The sequence below is a fragment of the Henckelia pumila genome, chromosome 1 (assembly GCF_033568475.1).
Source record: "Henckelia pumila isolate YLH828 chromosome 1, ASM3356847v2, whole genome shotgun sequence".
NCBI classification, from domain to species: Eukaryota; Viridiplantae; Streptophyta; class Magnoliopsida; order Lamiales; family Gesneriaceae; genus Henckelia; species Henckelia pumila.
Window position 1 is genome coordinate 80,131,699 of NC_133120.1, and position 23,743 is coordinate 80,155,441.

Consider the following 23,743-nt stretch of genomic DNA (forward strand, 5'->3'; position numbering starts at 1 on the left):
GAGTGTAAGGGCATCTCCAATTATGAGCCTATTTTCTAATGAACCTTCATTTTTGCCACGCTATATCAAAAGTTTAAAACCTAATATTTTTTAAACATTTTTTCCTCAATCATACAACCAAAAACACGATTTAAGGGTCTCAATACCTAATCACACGTTCATTCTCTCATTTTAATTTGTGACTTTTCTTTTTTAATGTTCACTTATATATTTAACTAAATAGATTATTTATAATAATCGTTTTAATCTATATAATTAATTAATTAAACATATATATTATTTTTTAAAAATAATTTAATAATTAAAATATATATATAAGAAAAGAAATATATATATTATAAAAATAATAAATTTTTTATAAAAATATTAATTAATATCGTAAATATAACATCGTTATGTTTGCCGCAGGTCCCATGTCGCAACAACCCCATATGCGATTTTTGACAGAAATAAATATGATTCATAGTTATGATCATATTCATTTCGTAGGTGCCCCCAAATAGCAGTGAGACCGGGACAAAATATGTCATAATTTTGTGTACCTATATATTTAATCAAAATATGTAATAAAACCTTTTGACAATTCATACATTTGATAAAACGTGATCTCTATCGCGGGTGGATGAGTTTTGATACTAACGTCTCAAACCAAATTTATTTATTTATTTATTATTTATTTTCTTACTTGGCAAAGAACCAATTTTGATTTTTAGGTACTTTGGAGCCTGAAAAGTCACTGTTCCACATCGAACATAAGGAGAATTAAGTATTATATAATTTCCCGAAACTCTAAAAAAGACTCCCATAAACTCTTTTCATTGCAAGTAATTGGATCTCCTCTTATTTTATGTAGTGTAAACAATGAATCTGTTAATTCATTCCATAGTTCATGAAATTCATTCATTCCACAGACCAAAGTCGTGCATCATAAGAACATGAATATCGGAGAATAAATCAAATAAAGATATTTTTCGATACAACGATAGGTATTAATTTAAAACATAATATAATGTAACTATGTGATCCGAACTCAAGATCACTAGAGCTTTGGGACCTCAACCTGCAAAGACTTAATCAAATTGCTAGTTTACCGTTAAAAAAAAAAAAAAAAAGTGTATCATTGTGACATTGTGGATGGATGAGTGTGAATTGGACTACTAGATTATGATTAGATCAAGTTCAAAATGTTACATTCAATTACAAATTGACAAAACGAAACTTCAAAATTTTATCACCCCATGATTCATCAAGTTCATTTCATTGCATACAATTGCATTGACATTCTCCATTTATTTTATTACGATTGTGATTTGTGGTGTTATTTTCCCTTGGTTATTTTTTCTTTGGTTAAGGCCCCCCCCATTTGTAATGATCAAGAAACATTTATAATAATTGTACAAGAGTTATCATCTTGCAACAGGGGCGGCGCCCAATCGATTAAAATTGTGTGGCATTGAATCTTAAAGTTTATTTTTAAAAAAAAATTCAAACAAGAGTGGTTAAGGTTTCATTGTCTATCATTTTCAGAAGCATGCGCCACATCCTCTTCGATGACAAAGTAGAAACTTATATATCGTTGTGCACAAAAATCTAGTACGATAAATAATGCCATCATGTATATCCATCAGCATTTCTTGAACTTATCTTGTGACATGTAGAGATTATTTAATAAGCAACTTAACTTGTTTATCTTTTATATATACTTATTTCATTAGAAGGCTAGAATACTTTAGACGACATCCCTATTTCATATTACATCATTGGCTACGTTAAATCACTCCTCATTGTATAATTTTAAGTTTTATTTGGAAATGTACTTAATTATAAAATATTTCATTGAAGTGTTTTTTTTAAAAAAAATTATATAATATTTTAAAAGTACTTGTTTTAAGAATAATATATGTTTGAACAACTATTCTTTAAGAACATTTTTAACATTTCAAAAATTTTATCCATACACTATAGAGAATGTATATGTATATAAAAAATAATGAATTATAATTTAATTATACATAGAATTTGAGTTAAATATTGAACTAAAGACCGGTTACTTTGGTACAGAACATATAGTAATAATTCCACTATATAACTTTATATTCCTTATTGTTTTATTAAACATGAGGCTCCGTTATAAGATGATAAATGGACATACTAAATGTGAAAACCAATATATATATATATATTTCATACACAAAGCACTTTAATTTGAAAAAAAATTAATACATTACATAAAAGCTTCAAACCAAGATAAATACATCCCCCAGAATGAAAAAAACAAAGTGAAAGCAAAGCCAATTCAAAAGGCCACCCAAACAACACAACACAATCATGACCCATGACCACTTTAAATTACAAAATAAATATCATATAATAATAATAATAATAATAATACATATTATAATATAATATAATAAAATAAAGTATTTGGTTCCTCAGTGGCATGCTTCCTCTGCTTTTTCCTTCTTCTCTTCTTCACCCTTGGGATGGTACCCTGGAAGCTTCTCCTTGATCTTATCCAAGAAACCTTTCTTCTCCTTTCCCTCGACTTCCGGCGCGGTGGTGCACTCGGCCACCTCCTCCTTGTGCGGCGGCGGTGCCGCATAATCTTCCTCGGGCTTCTTGCCGCCGGGCAGCTTCCCCTTGATCTTATCCAAGAACCCTTTCTTCTCCTCCGGCTCCGGGGCAGGAATTTCGTCGAATTTCTCGACTGGTACAGATGTTTCCTCACACTTGGTTTCTGGTACTTGTTCTTTCTTGTCTCCGCTTACTTTTTCCTTGATCTTATCTTTTATACCCTTCTTTTTCTTCTTCTTTTCCCCTCCTTCCTCTACTTCTTCATCGCTTGACTGCATTTTATTTAACATTCAAACTATTCATTCAGGACATCGTTTATGTTCTTGGTGTTTGATCTGATCTTTCCTAGCTAATTAAACCAACCATATCCATAAGAATAATCATAAAAAGTGTTAAACACTTACAGAACTGCTGGAGCTGTTGCTTCTATGTAGCTTTTCAAGAAGGCTTTCGTGCTTCTTCTCCTCCTCCTCCTTCGGCTCCTCGCAAACCTCTAATTTGGGCTCTTCATAAACCTCAAATTTGGGCTCTTCGTGATGAAATTTGGGTTCTTCATGATGAAATTTGGGTTCTTCATGATGATATTTGGGCTCTTCTTTCTTCTCTTCACTGATATGAACTTTGTCGTGGAATTCAGATGAAATCGCATGTTCATCCTCGCACTTGTTCTCCCCCTCATCGTCCTTTTTCTTCCCGAGAAAATCGAAAAGCCCACGATCGGTGGACTCCACCGGCTCCTCGATCTTGACGGGAGAGGGGGCGTATGGCTCCTCGCTCTTCACCTCGTGATGTTGGTAATCGGCCATTTTCGAATCTCTTGAACTTAAAAAATAAAAACCCAGAAAATGAAATCTGAAACAGATGCAAATAGATCGCTGTTGATTTGCTGTAAAAGTGGAATTAAGCTTTGGTTTCGAGTGTATAAAGAGAGGAAGATGGCGAGGTTTATATAGGAGAATTATGACGCGTAATGGACGCGATTAAGATTTACTTTATTCACGGGTGGGGCCCCAAATAAATCAACTGCTCCATTTGGGGATCGACGTGTCAATCTACCTTCATTTTTTTAAAAATATATTTTAAGAATAATGCCAACATAAATAAATTAATCGTATCGAAAGATGCTGGATAATATAAATAAATAATTTAATTAATAAATTGGTGACTCATCATATAGTTATCGATTGGACAACTATGTTTTATTATGAGATGTATTATTATTGATTTAAAATAATTTGATTGTTATTCGATTTCAATCTCTTCGAATTATTAATTTTTCATTGAGAATAAGAGTAGAGTCTCACAAGATAAACTTTTATTTTTTTTAAACCAAACTTACAATAATTTTTCAGTTTCCATACTCAAATATCCATAAAAAAAAATTACAGCGATTGTTATTGTGACAAGGGATGTATACTGGATTGATGGAGCTGAAACCGAACATGTGGAAAATAGACCTGCCACTACTTTAATTCTGATTCGGTTGAATTTCGTCTCATATCAACTTTTTAATACTAAAACTCCCATGATACGATTTCAAAAATTATATCTGATCCAACTAAATTCAAGTAAAAATTTAAATATGAATCGAAAAAAGAGTTTCATTATTAAAAAAATAAAAATAAGAATAAGAAAGAGGTGAGGTTGGGTGCTCTCAATGAGAGAGAAAAAAAAAAAGAAAAGAAAAGAAAGGTAGCCAGCAGTGCATCAATTATGGGAAAGGACAGGCAGGAAGTCCACAATAGAAAGCATCGGCCAATCACATACGGCCACGTAGGATGGGGAAGTGTGGGTTGTACCTTGTGACTTGTGAGTGTACAACTTTGTCGGCTAAATAAGAAAAGGAAATCGGAGGGGGGCGGTGGCGAGAGTACAGAGGCTCCCCGTGGCGCGATGTAAGGGGCTGGAAGATTCTGGAGATCTTAAACTTAAGTAAAAAGTGGGGCCGCCAGTGAAATGGGCGGTTGAAAGCACAGCGGCCGCATGTGCGAGTGGCGTAATTGCGGGGTCCACATCCACGTGACGCTTTGGGCTCTGTAGACAGAATTTTGTTCGTGCAGTCCACGCAGCTCTCAAAACGGGCTTTGATGCGATAGATTTCAACCTAGCACATGAGTAATACTCCAAAAATAAATAAACTGTTTTACGAGCTTATAAGCTGTTAAAATTTATTTTAAAAATAAACTGTTAAAGTTTTTGGATAAATTTATTTTAAATAACTTAAAGATGTTGATGTGTTTGGTATTATAAGATCTTTTTATCGTCGAAATTATTAAAAAAAGTATAATTATATGAGAATAATGTTTCGAGTTATACATATATGAAAATAGTTTTAGAATAAACATATATTAAAAAATAATATTGTTATAATATTTTATTTTAGAAAAATTTATGTGATTTGGAATTTTTTTTAAAAAATAATATCTAATATTTAATTGGTGGAGGATATGATGGAGATTTATTAAAATATTTAAGGATATTTTAGAGAGATAAAATGTTAAAATAAGATTTTTTTGAAAAAAGTACCTCCCCTTTACTTTTTTAAAAACAGCTTATAAGCTGTCAAACAATTTATTTTGACAACTTATAAGCTGTTTCTGAAAAAATTTATCAAACAGATTCGGAGAACTTTTAATTTATAAAACAGCTTAAAAGCTGTTTTTAAGAGCTTAAAAGCTCTACCAAACACCCTCTTAGTCATCAATTTTATGCGGTGGGATAATTCTAGCAGATTTTTTTGTTACTTACCTCATCTCATGATCAATTATGACATTGTATGTTGATTAGGGTAGATTTCAACCTACCATATGAGTAATACTCCAATGATAGATCTAATGTCATATGATTTGTCACGTCAACAATATATAATTAATTACGTCTATGTGTAAAAATACAAACCTTTGGATGTATGGTTTGGGTATTACCCATATGCTAGAATCTCATCTACCACTAGATTAAAAAAAAACTCTACTAACCCATGTCATTAGTGGATGATGAACTTGATGTCATTGAAATTTTACAGCTATATTCTTCTATCCATAACAAATTTAAAATATTTTATCGTTAATTAGAAATGACATTTTAATTGTGTGTTGACAGGGGCAATTAAAAGATTATATAATAATAAACGTGATAACCATTAAAAAAACATACAAAATTTTATTCATCTCTACATATTATTTATCTATATCCCATCATGTTTTTATCATACTTTTACTCGTCCTTCATACATCTTATTCATGATATCAAACGGTATCTTATAGCGTTAAAAATTAAAATGTCTCGCACGTCATTTAATAAGTTGAGAAATTGCCAATATAATTTACTTATTTTATATGACTGGACGGATCGACCCATTTGTTAAGATCCATCTAGTTTGATTTTTGAGATCGTGTAAATAAATATTGTGATTATTATGATATTTGAATAGGGTTAGAAATAATATTGATTAAAGAATAATATTTTTAATTTTATAAATTCAATTTAGGAGAAGATGATAAGTTACAGTTTTATCTGTTTCAATAGTTAATAAATATAAATAAGAATTATTAAAAATGATATTGTAATTTAAATTAAAATCATTTGTGATATGAGATACATGATCAAGGAGACAAAAACTTTTATAAGACGGTTTCAATGGTCATTTTTTTGAAACGGGTCTCTTATATGATTATCCATTAAAAAGTATTACATTTTATGACAATAATATTACTTATTATTATAAATAGGCAAAAACTCCTATGAGACGGTCTTAAGGGTCATTTTTATGAGACGAGTCTCTTGTATGAGTTATCCATTAAAAAATATTACAATTTATGCCAAAAGTATTACTTATTATTATAAATATGGGTAGGGTTGACCCGTCTCACGGATGAGACCGTCTCATAATCCGTTTTACGGATGAGACCGTCTCACAGGAGTGTTACTCGATCAAGAAACTAAAATACAACCAAAAATACGTTTGATTTAAATTATTATCATATTAAGCCAACTAAAAAACAACTTTAATAAAGCCGTTAATTTATTCTTCTAAATATTAAAGTAATTACCTCCACAAACTTCTTTCCCACTTTTCAATTCTATTTTATGGCAAACTCTACGTGATATAAAATTTGAAATTCGTTTAGAAACTCAGGTCATGATTGTTATACTAAAATGAAATAAGATAGGATGTAATCAATTTTGGAATGAGATAAAAATAGAAATGGAATGATAAGTTTATTTCTTTCAAATGATTGTTATCAGAGAAATGAAATAAAAATGAAATGAAATTATTTTTAATTATCAAATAATTTCTTAACTAAAATTGGAATGAAATTATTATTAATTATCAAATAAATTCTAAATTAAAATTTAAAATTATAACGACAACAAACGTTATTATTATTAAATAATTAAATTTATAGATATTAATACTATATTAATTATTATTTAACAATTAATTTATTTTATTATTTATTTTTGTATTATTGATACATTATTATTAATTTTAATTATTAATATTATCATCGTTATTCAATTATAATTATTTTTTATATTTATAAATGATAGTGATTTGTGTGATAACATCATTATTTTCAAGATTATTATTTTAAGTATTTTAATATTTATAATTATAACAATAAATAAATATTTTATAATTATGAAAGAAGTAGGAGTAATAATGACCATTCTCATCTAAAAATGGATGAAATAACTATTATCATGAATATAAGAATAGTCATTTCAATGAAATGAACATTTTCATTCAAAGACAAATCAAGTATTGGTGTACGAAATGAGATGAGAATCTCCATCTCATGCATTCATATCTCATTCTCACCTGTCAAGTATGTCTCAATCTCTTGGGTTAACAAAATTTGAAATTCGTAAAAAAAACAAACACACAAAGAGTATTCTTCGTTTCTTCGCGAAAAAATGACCTGTTATAAAAGAAAAGAAAAAAAATCTTTAAGCCTCGATTATTGTTAAGAACTTCACAAATGACAATTAGTTTAATTTGGGGAACAAATATAAATATCAGATTTAACGTGTTTATGCTTTTTGTTTTTAAAGAAAAAAACTGTATATTTCAATTTTTTTGCGTAAAATTATTATTATTTTTTGTCAAAATAAAATCGTAAAATAGAAAAAGGGTCTGGTATAATATAATTTTACGAGTGAAAGAAAGCAATCAGGTGGTATTTTTATCCATTAGTATAATTACAAAATAAAAATAAAATTCGATTAGTAAAATTTGAAGATCAAACAACATTCCAATTCACTTTCTTATTTATTTTCATGTATATATTTTATGTTCGCTTCTCAATTTAAATGATTTGAACAAAAATATAACCTAAAATTATAGTTCGATATTTGTATTAAACATATGATTTTATCTGTAAAATCCTTTATTATACAGCTAGATTCCACAAGAAAAGGAAAAGTTACCCATATTTGCTATAATTACACACCCCGTGAAAAGTCTAAAAGACATAAACCACTATGTGTAAAATTAATAGCATGTTGACCCTATGTTTTAAAAAAATTAGTATAAAAACCCATATGAAAAAATATAAATGTGCCCAAGTTTAAATAACATAGAAGTGAAATAAAATGTGCTGCATTTTAGAAAACTGAGAAATACATTAGTCTATTAATATTTTTTAGGAGTTTTTATAACTTTTAAACTTTTCATAACAAAAATTAATGCAATTAGCCCTTCTTCTCTTGAACTATCACATCCCAACCCGCCGACCACCTCATTTTCAATGTTTCATCCCACAAATATGAAAGAAATCCTTATCGTATACGTAAATTAAATATCAAAGCCAATTTGAAAACGATGACGCTGACCATTTTGGTTAAAACCAAAAAAAATTGAATTTAAATGAAGAAACCCAAAACAGGATTCGAATTGAATTTTTAATTCAGATTAATGTTAAAGCAAAAAATGTATATAGTTGGATCTTGAATCATAATATTACAATCGAAAACGACAGAGAGAACTAAAATTTTATTATAAGTAAAAAAAAAATATATATATTTATTTATTTGTTCGTTTAGATTTAATATTCATTTAAATAATTGTCAGAATCAAATGAAGAGAACCAAAATAGTCTGACCTCTTTAATATAAAACCGATCTAACCATTTTAATATAAAACCGATCGTTTCAGATATCGGATCATATTTATTACTAAAATGGAAAAACCAAATCGAACCGCTGCTATGAACACCGCTGTACAACATCAAATAACTCGAAACTTGTTCAATGAAATGCCCAAAATATCCTCCTAATCATTGATATGCAGGCAGCAAAATATTTGAAAGAATGAATAAAATGGAGAATGAATGGTGAATTATTCTGCAAAACATCCAAGTTTTAAAGAACTCCTTACACATAAATTTAATGAACTTTCAAACCACAAAACTCATCTTGAATTTGTGCCATTCATCACTGAGAAAAAGATGACTCAGGTGGCTCTTCTGCTGGCGGGGGAGCCATACCAAAGTCGATATTTGGAAAAACCCCCGGAGGTCTTTCTCGTGGTTGGATGGACAGTAACTGTGTTGAATCACCCACAACATCAGCCCATCCATAATGCGGTTCGGCCCTTTGATCAGAAGTTACAACACGTTAGTTTATGCACGAGGAAGCACAAGAGTCATCATAGTATAGAAGATGGAAGAGTTAAATACGCTAGGAAACAAGACATACTCGTAGTATGTTTCTTCGTCTACAACTATATCCCAGCTTTCTCCGGTTGTACTTTTGCCATACTTGTGCACTTTACTGTAAAAGAAAATAGAGTAATATTTGACCATGAATGCATCTTTGTTGCTGCAGTTCTCGAATCTAAAGGTAAACGAAACAAAGGAGACAATGGAGGTGCAATTGGCTAAGAACGGATTGTTGCAAGAAAGATTCATTTGAAACATTTTCAAAAAAAGAATTCTGGATAATCCATCATAAAAGAACTAGTTAACTAGCAGAGAAAATTGGTTGTGTACCACTTACCCGTTCCCAAAGTGCTCTTCTCCCCATGTCCTTGACCACCCTATAATTTGGACAAAAATCAATAAATAAGGGAAAAAAATTACCGAGCAAGTCCACTTGAATAAATCTAAATCAATTGTTCTGTCATACCAAGTCATGATTACATTAACTCATTCAAAGAACTTTAAGAAATGATTTATATAGATGATTGATCATCTGAGTATCAAAAACATGTTCTTGGTTTCAGGATGGTGAACCTACGAGCAGAACCTGGTTTGGATAATTTCTGTTTTATTTTATCACTCAACATGAATCACAAGATAATTGTGTTCATCTTTCCACATTTATAGCACAACGATCCATGAAACTAGCGAATTGCACAATCATTCATTATATAAACAAGTGTATGCATCCTCTAAAAATGAGTGATTATGGATTTTTTCTAAACAAATTTAGTGTTTGCAACCTCTAAAAAGGATGATTAATTTGTTAAGAAAAAATCCATAATCACTCATTTTTAGACGTTGCTAAATATGACAAACACTGGGGTAAATTAAAGGGACTACACTTCCAGCACACCAATGACCAAGCAAATGTTTGTCTAGACTCTATTTCGCCATACATAGAACAGTGGATGACATACTTTCAGCACTAGGTGATACATGCCATGTCTCCCCTTGACGTGAACCTATGCCAGTAAAAAACTTTTCTTCCCACTTGTCTCCCCATTTGGTTCCGAGTTCAGTCTCTGCCCACTTGTCAGTCCTGGAGATGAGTAAAATGAAACATTCCATTGTATACAGTTTCAATCTGATTGAAATTTGCATGCACTCCTACTGACAATAGACAATAGGTGAACAGATAAGAGAGCTTTTCTTTCTTGAAAAATTATTCAGTAATGAGATTGTAGCATATAACTATGCAACTGCAGAGAGATATCTAGGAAGTTACAAAACCTTGAATAAACCAAGGCAAAAAAAGGCCTGAGGAAGGAAAAAGAAAAGGGGGGAAAAATACCATTTCAGGACTGATCCCCTTCCATCATAATGCTCTCCCCACTTCTCCCACCATGATTGTTCATTTAATCTACCATATTTTTGGGCTCCTTTCTCAGTCCAGCCCTTGGCATCATATTTTTCCCACCTGCACAACAGACAAAGTAATTAAATTTCATGTAGAATTGATTGTCAAAAGCAAATTAGTTTATGATATTAGTAGAATGTCATGTAACTGATCTCACCAATTTTCATACCATCCAGCATTTTCAGTCCCTGATTTCGCTTGTTTCTGTGCACTCCGTTCTATCCTAGCTAGATTACTGTGGTAAAATAAATTGGTAGCAGTGAGGATGATAAAACGTACATAGAGTCCACAAAAAAATTTCTTCCTTCTATAGTTTTAAAATTAAAACATAAATTTGCATAGGCGAATTCAAAGGCAAACCTCCATTCATCTTGGTGAAGAACTTCTCGCCATGTTTCCCACCAAGAGTCTCCTTCTCCATTTCTTCCTGATTTCTCAACACCTGTATCAGATCAACTGAAAATAAGCACTTCAAGGTGGCATTAGTTCCATAGGGAAACAAATCTAACAAAGAAACTCTTTCTATTGAATTACCAAAACAATCTGTGTCCAGTTGAAAAGTTAATTAGTAAAAGATGAAATAAAGAACCAAGTGCCAGTACCTAGCTCTTTGTATCCGGTCCAATCACTTTTCTCCCACCACTGTCAAGGAGATCAACAAATCCAATTAAATGCATCCACCTGGGATGATACTTAATAAGGTCATAAAAAAGAGGCATATTTGCATATGACTATCTTGCTATAAAATGACAAAGATTTCAGTTACTTTTTAGTTCAAGAATACAATTCAGAAGCTAAACACGTGAAATTCATTTAAAATCTCAGGGGCATTGAAATGTTGAGTGTTCACATCAAAAAAAGTTCTGAGTGCTTAAAAATTTAGCAGTTGTGTTCGCGAATCAGGAAGAACAGTTCCACCTGGTCTGGTGATTGAATAATTCACATGCTTATACTATTCTATTATACGGTCAAACTTCTATTGTTTTCCTGGATAAAATATTTGAAACCGCAGTTCTAACCATTCCCCAAATCCAGTTAACATGATTGCCAATAGCAAATACTGTCAAAAAAAATTATACCAAGGACAAATTGTGAAGAAATGCCAAAAAAATTGTTATTCTAATAGGCTCAAGTTTATCATAAATTGATATGTCATCAGCTACAGTAGTGCTCCACCTATTTTCTGTAAATTAGATGCTCTTATAATGCAAAACCTTAATAATTAATATAGTCATTCTGACTCCTGAAAACTTTAGCTAAGAATATTATGGTTTCAGCAGCACAAACTTGATGTTGGATAAGATTTTCAATTTCATTGTCTTATGGCATTACAACACCGCAAAGCAGTTTTCATGAGAAAGTGTACTAATGTTCTCCAATAAAATCTACAAATCTTTCAAACTGCGGAGATAACCCATTTTCTGAGTATTATATGGCTTGAAAGAATGATAAGAGGTGGATACACTCTCCTGATCATTAACTTGCATGAAGGTGAATATAACTAAGTAAAATGAAAAAAAATGGCATCTCAAGAAAAAATGCAAGCAAAAATTTTGTAGTGAACATAAGAAAAATGCAAACTGTCACGTAAAAGAGTTTTGTTTTGATTGGAAAATGCAAAACAAAAATATGTAGAGAAAAACAAGAATTATAGTGGAGCTTGTTCCATGGTTATTTCACACAGAGCATTGACATAAGCGAATAGCTTCAACATCAAAATAACATTTACAGCATTCATATACCGTTTCTTTCCATTCTGAAGTGCCATCATGACTTTGACCTCCCATCCGCGTCCATCTACATCTGTAACCATTGTCTCCAAGATCTTCTCCACTTTCACGAAACCAAGTACTACCATCTTCATTGGTTCCAGATTCATTGACATTTTCATTTAATAAACTGATACCCCAGTCTTTCTCATTTGCTATTCCAGTGTCTACAGCAATAAAAGCATTACTTATGACAAAGGAAGCCAGGTCAAAAAGAATCAAACTCTAAAATCAAATATACATTCACAGTTGATCGAGATTTTTTGACACTTCTGATTTAACAGTCATTATTGAAGCCAGAGCTAGAAAATACAAATGTATTACCTCGTTTTGGAGGAGAATCTCGGGACTGAGGGCCTGAATTTCTTGGTGTGCATCTGGAGAAGAACTTTTCTTGTTTTGAAACAAACCGAGATCTGCAACATACAAAAACTCACAACTTTTAAACTTCAAAGAATCATATACATCTTTCCTTCCATCATGTATTCGGAAATGGAGGATGTTTAATTTAGCTAACAACATTGATACTTCAGTCCATAATGCTGGTGACAAATAGAGGTTGCATCCAAAGAACATATAGACAAGATGCACAAACAATTTTAATTCCTGACGTGCCATTAATTCGTCACAAATCTGCCCATTAAAATTAGAGTCTCCCCTACCATTCCCCAACTTCTGCCTCAGCATAACTCAATGTTTAACAGTACATGGGTTTCATTCTCCAAACTAAAGATAAGATCGATTTAATGCAGAAACCACTTCAATCATGTGATTCTCTTAAACGTTCAAATCTTAAATGTGAAAGATAGACACTAATGTTATCTTAATTATTCTAATGTCTGCTAATATTTAAAACGATCATCACGATCGAACATGCGTAATTTGGCTGAACAATGCTATAACAATTATAGCAGACATATCATTTTCTAGCCATTGGATATACTGAATAATCACCCGCTGGGCATCTGTTACGCATCCTAAATTTCAGAAACTTTAAATGTAAAGCAATAAGCACGTCTCTTCAGAGACTATCTTATTCTTAGACTTCCACTTGTAATTCTGACTGAAAAGAACATACCAAAGGAATCCATCTCATAAAGTTTTCCACTTTTTCAGATTATGAAAAATATTGCTAGTAAATTCAAAAAGGGCAATTCCCAGGTTAATCTCATTTGGCTGAAAAAAAAAAACTCCAGCTATATTCTAACAAACAAGTTACATCAAATCAACTCGTAAACTGTCAGAATTAAATCAAAACCAACGAAAAGATTAAGCAGCCTCTTATGCCCAAAAAGCCAAACTTTGCAGAAAGAAAGACGGAACTTTTTCCTTGTCAAAAATAAAAGGCGAGTAAAAAAGTGAAAATGAACCGAGGCTTACTGAGAAGAAGCAAAGGGCATGGCTGGGGCCCGACCCCGATAATTTGAGGTCTTATTCGGGTCAAACCGGCGGTCGTCGAACTTCTCCACACTCTTAGCCGACCCACCAACCCTCCGAATCTCCGAACAGCAGCACTTGACAATTCTCTCCGCCAGAGGCCTCCTCTTCTTCCCGCGCACCTCCAGAACCACTCCATTCTTACCATTGACGAATGCCACGTCAGCTCTCCTCAACAACCTCACGTTTAACGGCGTCTCAAACCCCCTTGCAACAGCCATGCCCGCCTTTCAAGATTTCACATCAATGCCGTTGAGCAGCAACAGAATCGGGCCAGAAAAAAAAAAGGACTTTTTGAAAAAAAAAAAACAAAAACAAAAAGGGTTTGTGAAATGCAGTTCGTTTAACCTAGAAACACAGAGTATCGTGGAGGCTTGGGTTTGTGGAGAGAGACAGAGTTTGGGAACGCAGGCATTGGTGGAGAGAGAAGCGGATAGAATCGGAGTGCTGCGTTTTCCTTGATCCGCGGTAATGCTTATATAGATTACAAACAGCAGCGGGGAGAGAAGTGAATTTGGCGTAGGGTTAAAAGTTCGTAAATCGGATTCAAATGGGTCAGTAAAATAAATGATAATACAATGAAAGGAATTGGACAATTGGTGGTGTTAGATCCGGCCAAGAGATACGGCTGCGAATCCACGAGCTGCAACTGGACCCCACTCACCACCGCAATTCATAAGCCACATGTCATATTTTCACTCGTTATGGGTTGATTGAGTTTAATCTCGAACCATTAGGGCCGTGGATAATTCGACCCGACTCATGATAAATTATTGAGAAATCGAGGTTTGAGATATCTCAAGGGTATCAAGTGTAATTGTCGCTATTATCCTTTTTTATTTCTTTCTATTATATCATTTAAAAGTGATAAAATAATGACGAGATTATAATTTTAAATAATTACTATTTATTTGAAAATCTACTTCATATCCCAATTATTTTTAAATTAATCGAAGAAATCTCAACGAAAATTACAATTACATACCCATCTCCACAATATTTTAATATTTTAAAGAGAATTAAGTAAACTAACTTATTCATATTATTTATCTGAGTATGCTTCTTGTAAGGTTGTCTCACATACCTTTATCTGGGTGACATGTTAACTCACTAATATTTAGAATAATAAGTGTTGCTTCTGACTTTAACATATATTTTTTAACTCCTAAATATTATTTTATATTATTTGGTTTTAATATTTTAAAATACTAATAATTATTTTATCTTAATTTAAACTTTTGGATAATTTGATTCATCATGTTAGTCCTAAAAATAACATAAAAAATAATTAGCATAAAAAATTATGTATATGCACACATGTAACATATGCTATTTAAATAAAATTTAACCAAATCAATTGAAAGTTACTTAATATAAATTAAACTTTTTAAAAAATAAATAATATATATTATAGTGTCCCTTGGACCTTAGCACGTGTTATTTGCTCATACGATTCAAATATTTATTGAAACATGATAATTTTTATTATTTTTAAAATAATAATTTTTTTTATTTTTTAAGAGTAAAATGAATTATCTAAAAAATTAAAATATAAATAAATATATGACTGGATTTTAAAATATAGATAAAGATGAGGTTGATAAGTTAAAATAAAAACTATCTTAAAATAATAAAGGTGAAATTACTTATAATAAGAAAAAATGAATATTACTGTAATTTTAAAATAAGCTTCACTAAAGTATTAAGAATCAATTTTTAATGGAGGTATATTTTTAAGAGTAGATTTTTTGTGAGACGGTTTCGCAAAAAATCTAAAACTTATAAACCAAAAAAAATTCGAATAATGTTAAGGATACCATCAATTCATTGTATAGTGATATAGTTTTTATAAATAAATTTTTTTATTGAATTTTTTATGATATAAGAATTGTTATACAACTTTCGTTGCGTCCAAGGGCGGACCCAAGTTCAACTCCACCCGGGCTTTAGCCCGGGTCGGCCCAATTTTTTTTTAAATTTTGTATATAAAATTTTTGAATAATTTTGTTTTAATTTTGTTGTAGTCCGGGTAGTTCAATTCAAAATATTAAAAGATGCAGGAGTTTAGAATTTTAGCCCGGGTAGACTAAAAATCATAGGTCCACCATTGGTTGTGTCTATAGCATTACACAATTTTCCTATACTAATATATTATCCATTCCCCTTTATTTAAATAAAAAAAACTCGAGCATAGTTACCGCATTTCAAATAGGTTTTATGATTGATTTAAAAACATAGGGATTTAAAATCAATTAATTTTACACTTGAAGTTCTTCGTGTTTTTGAATTTTTACAAATTTATTATATATAGCACCAAGTACAGTATAGGATTTGAACAATATTTCGAGTTGTATGACGTCGTAAAACTTTTGTTCTGTAAGTGGCAACTTTCCCATTGTGTTTCGGGTCTTGGGTTCCAATCGTTTTACCAAATTAAAAAAATAAATAAACCAACAAACTCAAAAAGTATTGAGAAATGTATTGGAAGTGAAAACCTCACTTTGTTGGTTATTACTTAATAGATGATACCATACCACCCACCCTCCGAGTAGGTGAATCTTGGAGCTCTCAGATTCCCCATCATATCCACGTCTAAAGATCTAACACAAAATCTGACTTTAAATTCTCCCCACGAAAAAGATACCCTTTTTCTCGCAAGCCTAGCAGAATCATATCCAAATATATATTTTTATCAACCTCAACCACAAAAATATTTCCTAGCGGGCTTCCGGGAGGCAAGTGGGCCGCTGGTGGGCCGCCGACAAGACCGGCTTTTAGAATTAGATTTCAGATTTCTAGTCACTCATTTGAGATAATGATTAATGATAGCGGAGATCTCATGTACTCTCCATCTTAATCATTACAATGCATGTTTACTCGCGTTCCACGTGTCAACACCAAGTGAAACGATGACATGGCATGAGTCATGGATAAGATGAAAAGTTGCGAGTACTTACGTGTCACGAGGTTGCGTTCTTGGTGGAAAAGAGCGACACATGCCGAGGAAACCAGAATGACTCGTCATTTATGGGAATTAACGTCACTATATATTTTTTGCAAACCGTCCAATCCATTTGGAAGCAACAAATTTTTCAATGATGCTAACAGTTTCTCTCGTGTTTTTCCTCTGGTATTTCTTCCATTGTGCTGGCACCACAATTTTTTCGTGTTTCGAATGATCGTGACCATGAAAATTATGTAAGTTGCTCCTTAAAGTAAGGTATTTAAAATGCTTGTCTAGAAATAAAAGGGAAAAGAAACAAAAAATATCGGACACGTGCATATAGGAGCTTTTCAATCCAAAGAAAACAACTTATCCAAATTCCAAACCACACATCATAATCATAATGTGAAAACTCGTGGTAATGAAAATAATAAGGAAAGAAAAAAAATCACCATGCCATTCGGCAGATTGGACCAATGCAACACATTTCATAGTCGTTAAAAATAGAAGAGCTTCTCAAAAATGTCATTAAACTCGGTGAGATTAGATTAACAATGAATATCTGATATGCGTGACAAAAGGAAAATGAGAAACTGGATTACGTATGTCGCACCCACTATATTGTTCAGTTCATAATTTAGGAAGATGGGGTTTAATGGATTCCACGACAACCTGTAAAGAGAGAACAAAGTTACAATAACCAACACTCAAGAAGAAACTCATGCCGTGAAACTTGTAACCATAGCAAAAGAAAAAAAAAACGGGATTTGTGCATTGTAATAACAAGGGAGCGTGAATGCAAAAAACCCCCCCAAAAATCACAAGATATAGTGATGCCTCGAATAAGGGAAAAACTTTGAGTATAACATAAATCTGAAATTTGAACAGGTGATCTAGGAAATTAGCAATCTTACCCTCCCATCATAAGACACAGACGCAAATATCCAAGGCTCTCGAGAACTCCAAGCAAGACCTGAATTAAAATGAGCAGTTGATCGAATTCAGAACCAAAGCCGAAAGGCAAATCGAAATTTGCAAAGTTACCATAGACACTGTCTTCATAATCGCTGAATGAATTGAGCAACGGATCTGTACTCCGCTTTGCCGGCCGCACCAAGCTGCCAGAAAACGACATAACCTATGATCAACACTAAATAGCGATGTTATGGAACACGTCCTAGTAATTAAATGGATCACATACCTATCTGATATCAACTCATCACTGCTTGGAGGAGAGGCAAACCACAGATTGACAGCTGAGTCAGTTCCAGCACTCTACAAAAGTCTTTGCATCATCAGTGAACACATCAATGTATATTAAAAAAAAAGAAACTCACATCTGATCCGGAACCCAATTTCATATGACAGAATGATTTGGTTCAACACATGGCACAATATGGTGACGAAAACTCCATCAGATCTATTTTTTTATCATTGAAATGTATGAACAAATCTGATAGCTTGCAATAATATTTTGACAGGGGCAACGACTTCAAGAGTGTATAACATCCTGCGTGCATAAAGAGAGTGGGGGCGGAGGATGTGGAGGCATATAAGGAGCAAGAAGGTACCAGAATTAGGCCTTGATACTCGGGATTACATTTTACTGTCCAGGTCCTGTAAAAAAATACCGATATCACCTTTAGAATCAATTATGAGAAATTAACAAAAGATTAAACGATCTTATTTAAATGACAACGGTACTGGTATACAATTAGTAAACAAATGAAAAAATGACAGAAAATATATCATTTTTAAAGTACGGAGAACTAAAAATAATTAAAATAAACAGATGTAAAGGTATCCCAAGAAAATCTATGTTTGAAACTATCACCTGAATGTGAAAATATAAGCTAAACCAACACTTGATGCGGCAAAAAAGTTACCAGTGCGAATGTCCAGGGAGCTCTGAAACTGGGAATTTCAGCTTCCTGAGGTCCCAAATATGTATGCCAGACTCATCTTCTGCAGTTACCTGTGAAATCAAAAGGAAGTTATGGGGTAAGGATGGAAAAAAGTTCAGTGTATGCATTGCAACACTTAAAAGTTAAAAGTAGTCAAGAATGGGACTGCTTCATTCCTCACCAAACCTAATATTTCTTCAACATCGTAATTATAATTTATAGGTGTGGATCAAAAGATGGAATCCATAAAACTATGATGGGAAGTGTGTGCCTTGAAAGAGAAAAACGTGAGCATGCCACACAAGGCTGATTCGTCAAACAGCAAAGAGTTTCACTATTGCAATCCTGGTCCAAGTTCAGCCAAGTCTAAAAGTTGAGTACTCCCATAAATTGTAAAGTAAAGGATTGAGAAAAAATTGATTTAGAAGGATTCTCTATCTGAAATGGTTAAATGAGTTCTGAGGAACAAGATGAGCAGTGGCAGTTTAATGTCATCTCACGAACATATTAAACATCATTTTACTATGCCCAATGACCAACTTGAAACTTGAACAACCTATGGGTTGGAAATGCACTCGTGAAGTTTTCATGGTACTTACAAGCATGTACCTCTTTTTCATATTGTACTCTACATTGCGGACATGAGAATGCTCAATAGAATCAGTCTTCCTGCAGGCACACGTATCATAAACAATGGTCACAATCAAAATGCTTGTTTTCAAACTACATTTTGTCAAATAAAAATAGTAACAAATTTATTACTATTAGTTAGTGGTAGCCCAAGACTGAAATTTTACTTCTATCATTCATGTTAAACTGGAATCAGAAGGAAGTACCGAAGTAGCATTCCTGTTGCAAATGACAAAACCGCGGCCGAGGCAAAAAAGTGGGCTATACTATACATTACAGCACTGAAATAAAATCAAACTGCAACTATATGCATAAAAGAACCGCAAAACCAAATTAATGATCAAACAATCCACATATTGCATAACTTGGACATAAAGCAAAAACAGGGTCCCATTAATTTGTTTCTCAGAAATATGCAAAAATGTGGAATCAAAGTGAACATACTTCATCGTCCTCAAATCCCACAGTTGTACTGATGATTCGCTTGTCAATGAAACAGAATTAAAGTCATGGGGATCCCAGGCACCACCAGATAGATAATGAAGCATGCCCACAGATTCTTTTGATTGTACCTAGATTACACAGTACACATAATAAGAATTATCCAAAACATAAACGGGTCATCAAGTGGTTCAAGACCCCCATTTCTGCAACTACATGCATGTTGAAACACATCATTACGCAATATGGAAACAAATCGATGTTAGATAAAGAATTTATGGCAACTTGTAACTAAATTTTCTGAACAAATCAAAATGGAGCACGAGTGATCAAATAAAACTAGCCTCACAATGTGTTTGTTTGCAAAAAATGTAGTAATAACAGACTAAACCAAGGTAAACAGAAACTAAAATGAACTTAATTAAGAATACTTTTTTTGGGGGCAAAATGTAGTGATAACAGAAACAAAACCAAGGTAAATATACAGATTGAATGAACATCATAATTTTCAAAATAGAATCGAGAAAATAACAAAAATTACTGGCAACAATAAATTCACATTTGCATCTCGCATGGATATTACATGGATTAAAATAAGCGCATGAATCAAATTTTATTGTGAAGAGGTAATGATCCGGAAAGAGTGAAAGCCACAAAGCGGTTGATTAACAAAACTCAAAAAATCAATTCCAACTCACATTTCATTATGAAGAGATACCAACTCTTAAAGAGAGGGACAATTCAAATAAATTAAATCTTTCTTCGCTTTCTTTTGTTTGAGAAAGAAAACTAAGGAAACAGAAACACCGACCAAATTGAATGAAGATCATGTTGCTCGAGAAATAGTTAAATCACTTCAGGCAAGATTTCAAGCCTTAGCATTTTTCTAATTCTTTCAAAGAGGTTATGTTTCCCTTAGCAGCTTCAACTTTCATTGGGAAGATGTGAACAGGGGCCCAAATGTGAACGGTATAGTTGAAAATAAGATTTTATGACAATTTAAAATACATAATATCAACAATTCTTCAAAAGTAGGGGCAGTTAAGTAAAAACATAATTGTCTAAAAAACAGTGTGAATTCCATATTATGTTGTCTATAATAATCAAATCTAAAGCATCTCTGTCGATTGTATTGATGAGTACCTGAGCAGTCTTCTTCGAAGTATCTAAGCTCCACAAGAAGAGATTCTCCTCATCAATGCTAACCAACTTGTCATGCCTTCCAGTGGGCCACCAAAGTACACTGCAAATAGTAGCAATGTCTTTCAGTATATCAAGTAGAATTGAATTGCTAGGACAGTGGAATTCCAGCAAAATGGGGGATCATCTTGTCCAAATTACAGTATGATTCCAAGAAGCATCAAAGTGAAAAAGTTCAGGTTAATAATACAGTAAGTCCTAAGGAACTTACTTTCATAGAAGTGTCAAAAATATACTGATTCCACAATCTGTAAGTGAACTAAATGTTGGAGGCATTCTCTTTTTATAGTCCCTCCATTCAACCATGGGACTCGTGATAAATTCAAGATTGCTAATTGCACTATCTGTGATTTGAAATTAATAGGTCATGTAGAAACAGATTGCCAAACAGGATGTTCTACCAAATCATGAAACTTAAATCTAAAGTTGTATCGATTGATGACGCCATGTGTGGATCAATAAAGAGTGTAAAACTCATACATACTTTCATGAGCTCACTGCTCACCCAAGCGAGCTGCCACAAAACCTAGAGTTTTTTTTCCCCAAAGTGATATTTTACGCCACCTCAAGAAACTGAAAAGCAGGTATTACCATCAGGAAGCTCCTAACATCCCAAAACTAATTTAGAAGCAATTCATGGGAAATATAATGCAACTTTCTTTAGATGAGTAACTTCATTATATGCTGGCATTTCAAGTACTCAACACAAACTTTATACCACAAGAGTGTCATATTCACATTATATTAGGACAACAAATAAGAAATTAGGCAAAAGGTAAATGATTGTTACAAATCCTGGACCAGCTCAATTCTAATGCTGATCCACAAAGAAATATAACCTTCTAATCTTGCAAGCATGCGAATCCAGAGAAGCTATGCGTTCCAATTGAGGGGAACTCAGCTGGCCATATAACTCGGGGATTTGCCAGACCACAGCCTCATATGTTTCCCCTTAAAAAACACAAAACAAACAGCAGCTAAGATAGTAAGCAAGAATTCAAGATTAAACTACATGAAACAGTCTTGTACTTCTTTTTGAAATCGAATTCGGCTGTTAGAGAATCTATGTTTGAGAAACTGTTTATGAACAATGTTATACAATTAGTCAGTATGACTTTCTCCTGCCTATAAACTGAAAGTTCATAGAAAAAAAATAATGATAACACATAAACAAGAGAAAATGAATAAGGTGGAGATGAACAGCACGACATTAGGAATTGTCATTGATCCTGTTTTTAATTCTAACTGAAACCAATTTTAAGATGAAAGGCAGAAACTAATCAAACTCAAGTAGCAAGCTAATTATATCAACGTTCTGTCATTTCTTAGCTTCTCACTGTTTCAATTACGAGCCTAGATGCAGTTAAGACTAGGTTAAATTAACTATTCACACGCAAATAAATTTACGGTATGGTGAACCGAAGAACTTGCTCAATTTTCAGTCACAACCACATTACACACAGAAAATTCTAATAATTGCATCAGCTAGGATAATGAAGCTCTGTAATAATCTGAAAAGTGAGCGTCATAAATTACCAGAAGAGAAAACAGTCGAAAATATGCGTTGATCGAAAGGAGAGGATGCGAGATCCCATATTTCATTCGGATGCGAGAACAAACCCTCGCAGATCAATTCTGTGCCGCCAGAAGAAAGCCTTATCAAATGTACCTGCAATTCACAGCATATTTTGATCAAAACCTACCGAAATCCAAACTAAACGATGCTAACTGAGCTCGAGTAAAGATCAACACATACTTCGTTCTCTTCTTTAAGGCTAAGAGTTCCTGTTAAGAAACTGGTGTGATCTATATCTGCTTTCACATCGGAAATGCACCTCGCCTAGAGAAATCAAAAATTACATCCAGGTTTCAAATCTTTTCACCAAGTTATGCTCAGTAGATTCAGGGGATTTAGAATTTGACCTGATATTTCAGTCCATATCCAACGCCGGTGGATCCTCCTTGCATTGTATTGTACTGCCACTCCACGGTTTAGGAAAAATGGCCGAAATAAACTTATAACTTGTAAGAATCTGTAGTCAGAAGTCGTAACGTTATTTGAACTATGGGCTACATCTGCAGTTGAAACACTGGACTGGGCTGATTGGTAAATTTGCACAAGGCCCAATTGAAGCCCAAAACAGAAATTTATGTTAATCTAAATTATCTAATATGTACATTTTCTTTCCCCAAAAAAAAATACGTAGCTTTTCTTGTTTTCTTTGAAATAAAGGATCTAACATGTGGATTGAGCTTGAATGGATGGATAATTACATATTTGTAATTTTAATTGTGGTTGAATCCATAGATTTGAAGTTAAAATTTTTACATTTTATAATAATAAATTCAACTCATTTGTTTGGATACTCTTGAAATTCATCTCTTTACAATTTTTTACTTGTATACTTGTATATCAACTACCTATGAATTTTAAATTCATACAAAATAAAGTCACTTGAATCCAAATCCAACCTTTTATTTACGTAAATCCATCTTTAGCGGGTTATTTCTTGAATTATTGTAATTGATTTTAAATTTTTTTCAAATTATTCTTTAAAAGATTTCCTCAAATCAACATATCCAAATGCGGCAATGCAAGACATTTGAGTTGATAAAATTGAATTTCAAATCCGCGTTATCAAGTTAAAAAAATTTAAACGGTAATAGTAATATATTTAAAAAAAAACACACTCTCAAAATAGATTCCAATTGAAATACATTCTTTTAATCCTCCCAAATCAAATCTCATCATTCAAAATGGTTGGTTGGGAGAATTTAATAAA

At 32.6% G+C, this 23,743-nt stretch overlaps 3 protein-coding genes across 3 annotated transcripts; all 3 read right to left on the minus strand.

Moving 5' to 3' along the window:
• Positions 1-2,152: 2,152 nt before the first annotated feature.
• On the minus strand, positions 2,153-3,498 carry LOC140879152 (uncharacterized). The gene is made up of 2 exons (XM_073282816.1): positions 2,979-3,498; positions 2,153-2,846 (listed from the first exon to the last, which is right to left on the minus strand). Exons 1-2 carry the CDS (start codon positions 3,378-3,380, stop codon positions 2,433-2,435), a joined length of 816 nt encoding a protein of 271 aa, XP_073138917.1. The 5' UTR covers positions 3,381-3,498; the 3' UTR covers positions 2,153-2,432.
• A 5,393-nt stretch (positions 3,499-8,891) lies between these two features.
• Positions 8,892-14,384, minus strand: LOC140888200 (protein EARLY STARVATION 1, chloroplastic). Its single transcript, XM_073295893.1, has 11 exons — positions 13,785-14,384; positions 12,729-12,820; positions 12,378-12,571; positions 11,238-11,277; positions 10,996-11,077; positions 10,793-10,870; positions 10,570-10,695; positions 10,196-10,317; positions 9,574-9,613; positions 9,274-9,348; positions 8,892-9,169 (listed from the first exon to the last, which is right to left on the minus strand). Exons 1-11 carry the CDS (start codon positions 14,060-14,062, stop codon positions 9,010-9,012), a joined length of 1,287 nt encoding a protein of 428 aa, XP_073151994.1. The 5' UTR covers positions 14,063-14,384; the 3' UTR covers positions 8,892-9,009.
• A 2,823-nt stretch (positions 14,385-17,207) lies between these two features.
• Positions 17,208-22,987, minus strand: LOC140874711 (WD repeat-containing protein DWA2-like). Its single transcript, XM_073278066.1, has 13 exons — positions 22,884-22,987; positions 22,717-22,800; positions 22,497-22,629; positions 21,800-21,911; positions 20,904-21,003; positions 19,764-19,891; positions 19,289-19,358; positions 18,672-18,760; positions 18,357-18,402; positions 17,987-18,060; positions 17,830-17,903; positions 17,700-17,758; positions 17,208-17,457 (listed from the first exon to the last, which is right to left on the minus strand). The coding sequence occupies exons 1-13, from the start codon at positions 22,926-22,928 to the stop codon at positions 17,416-17,418; spliced, it is 1,056 nt and encodes a 351-aa protein (XP_073134167.1). The 5' UTR covers positions 22,929-22,987; the 3' UTR covers positions 17,208-17,415.
• Between the last annotated feature and the right edge of the window lie 756 nt (positions 22,988-23,743).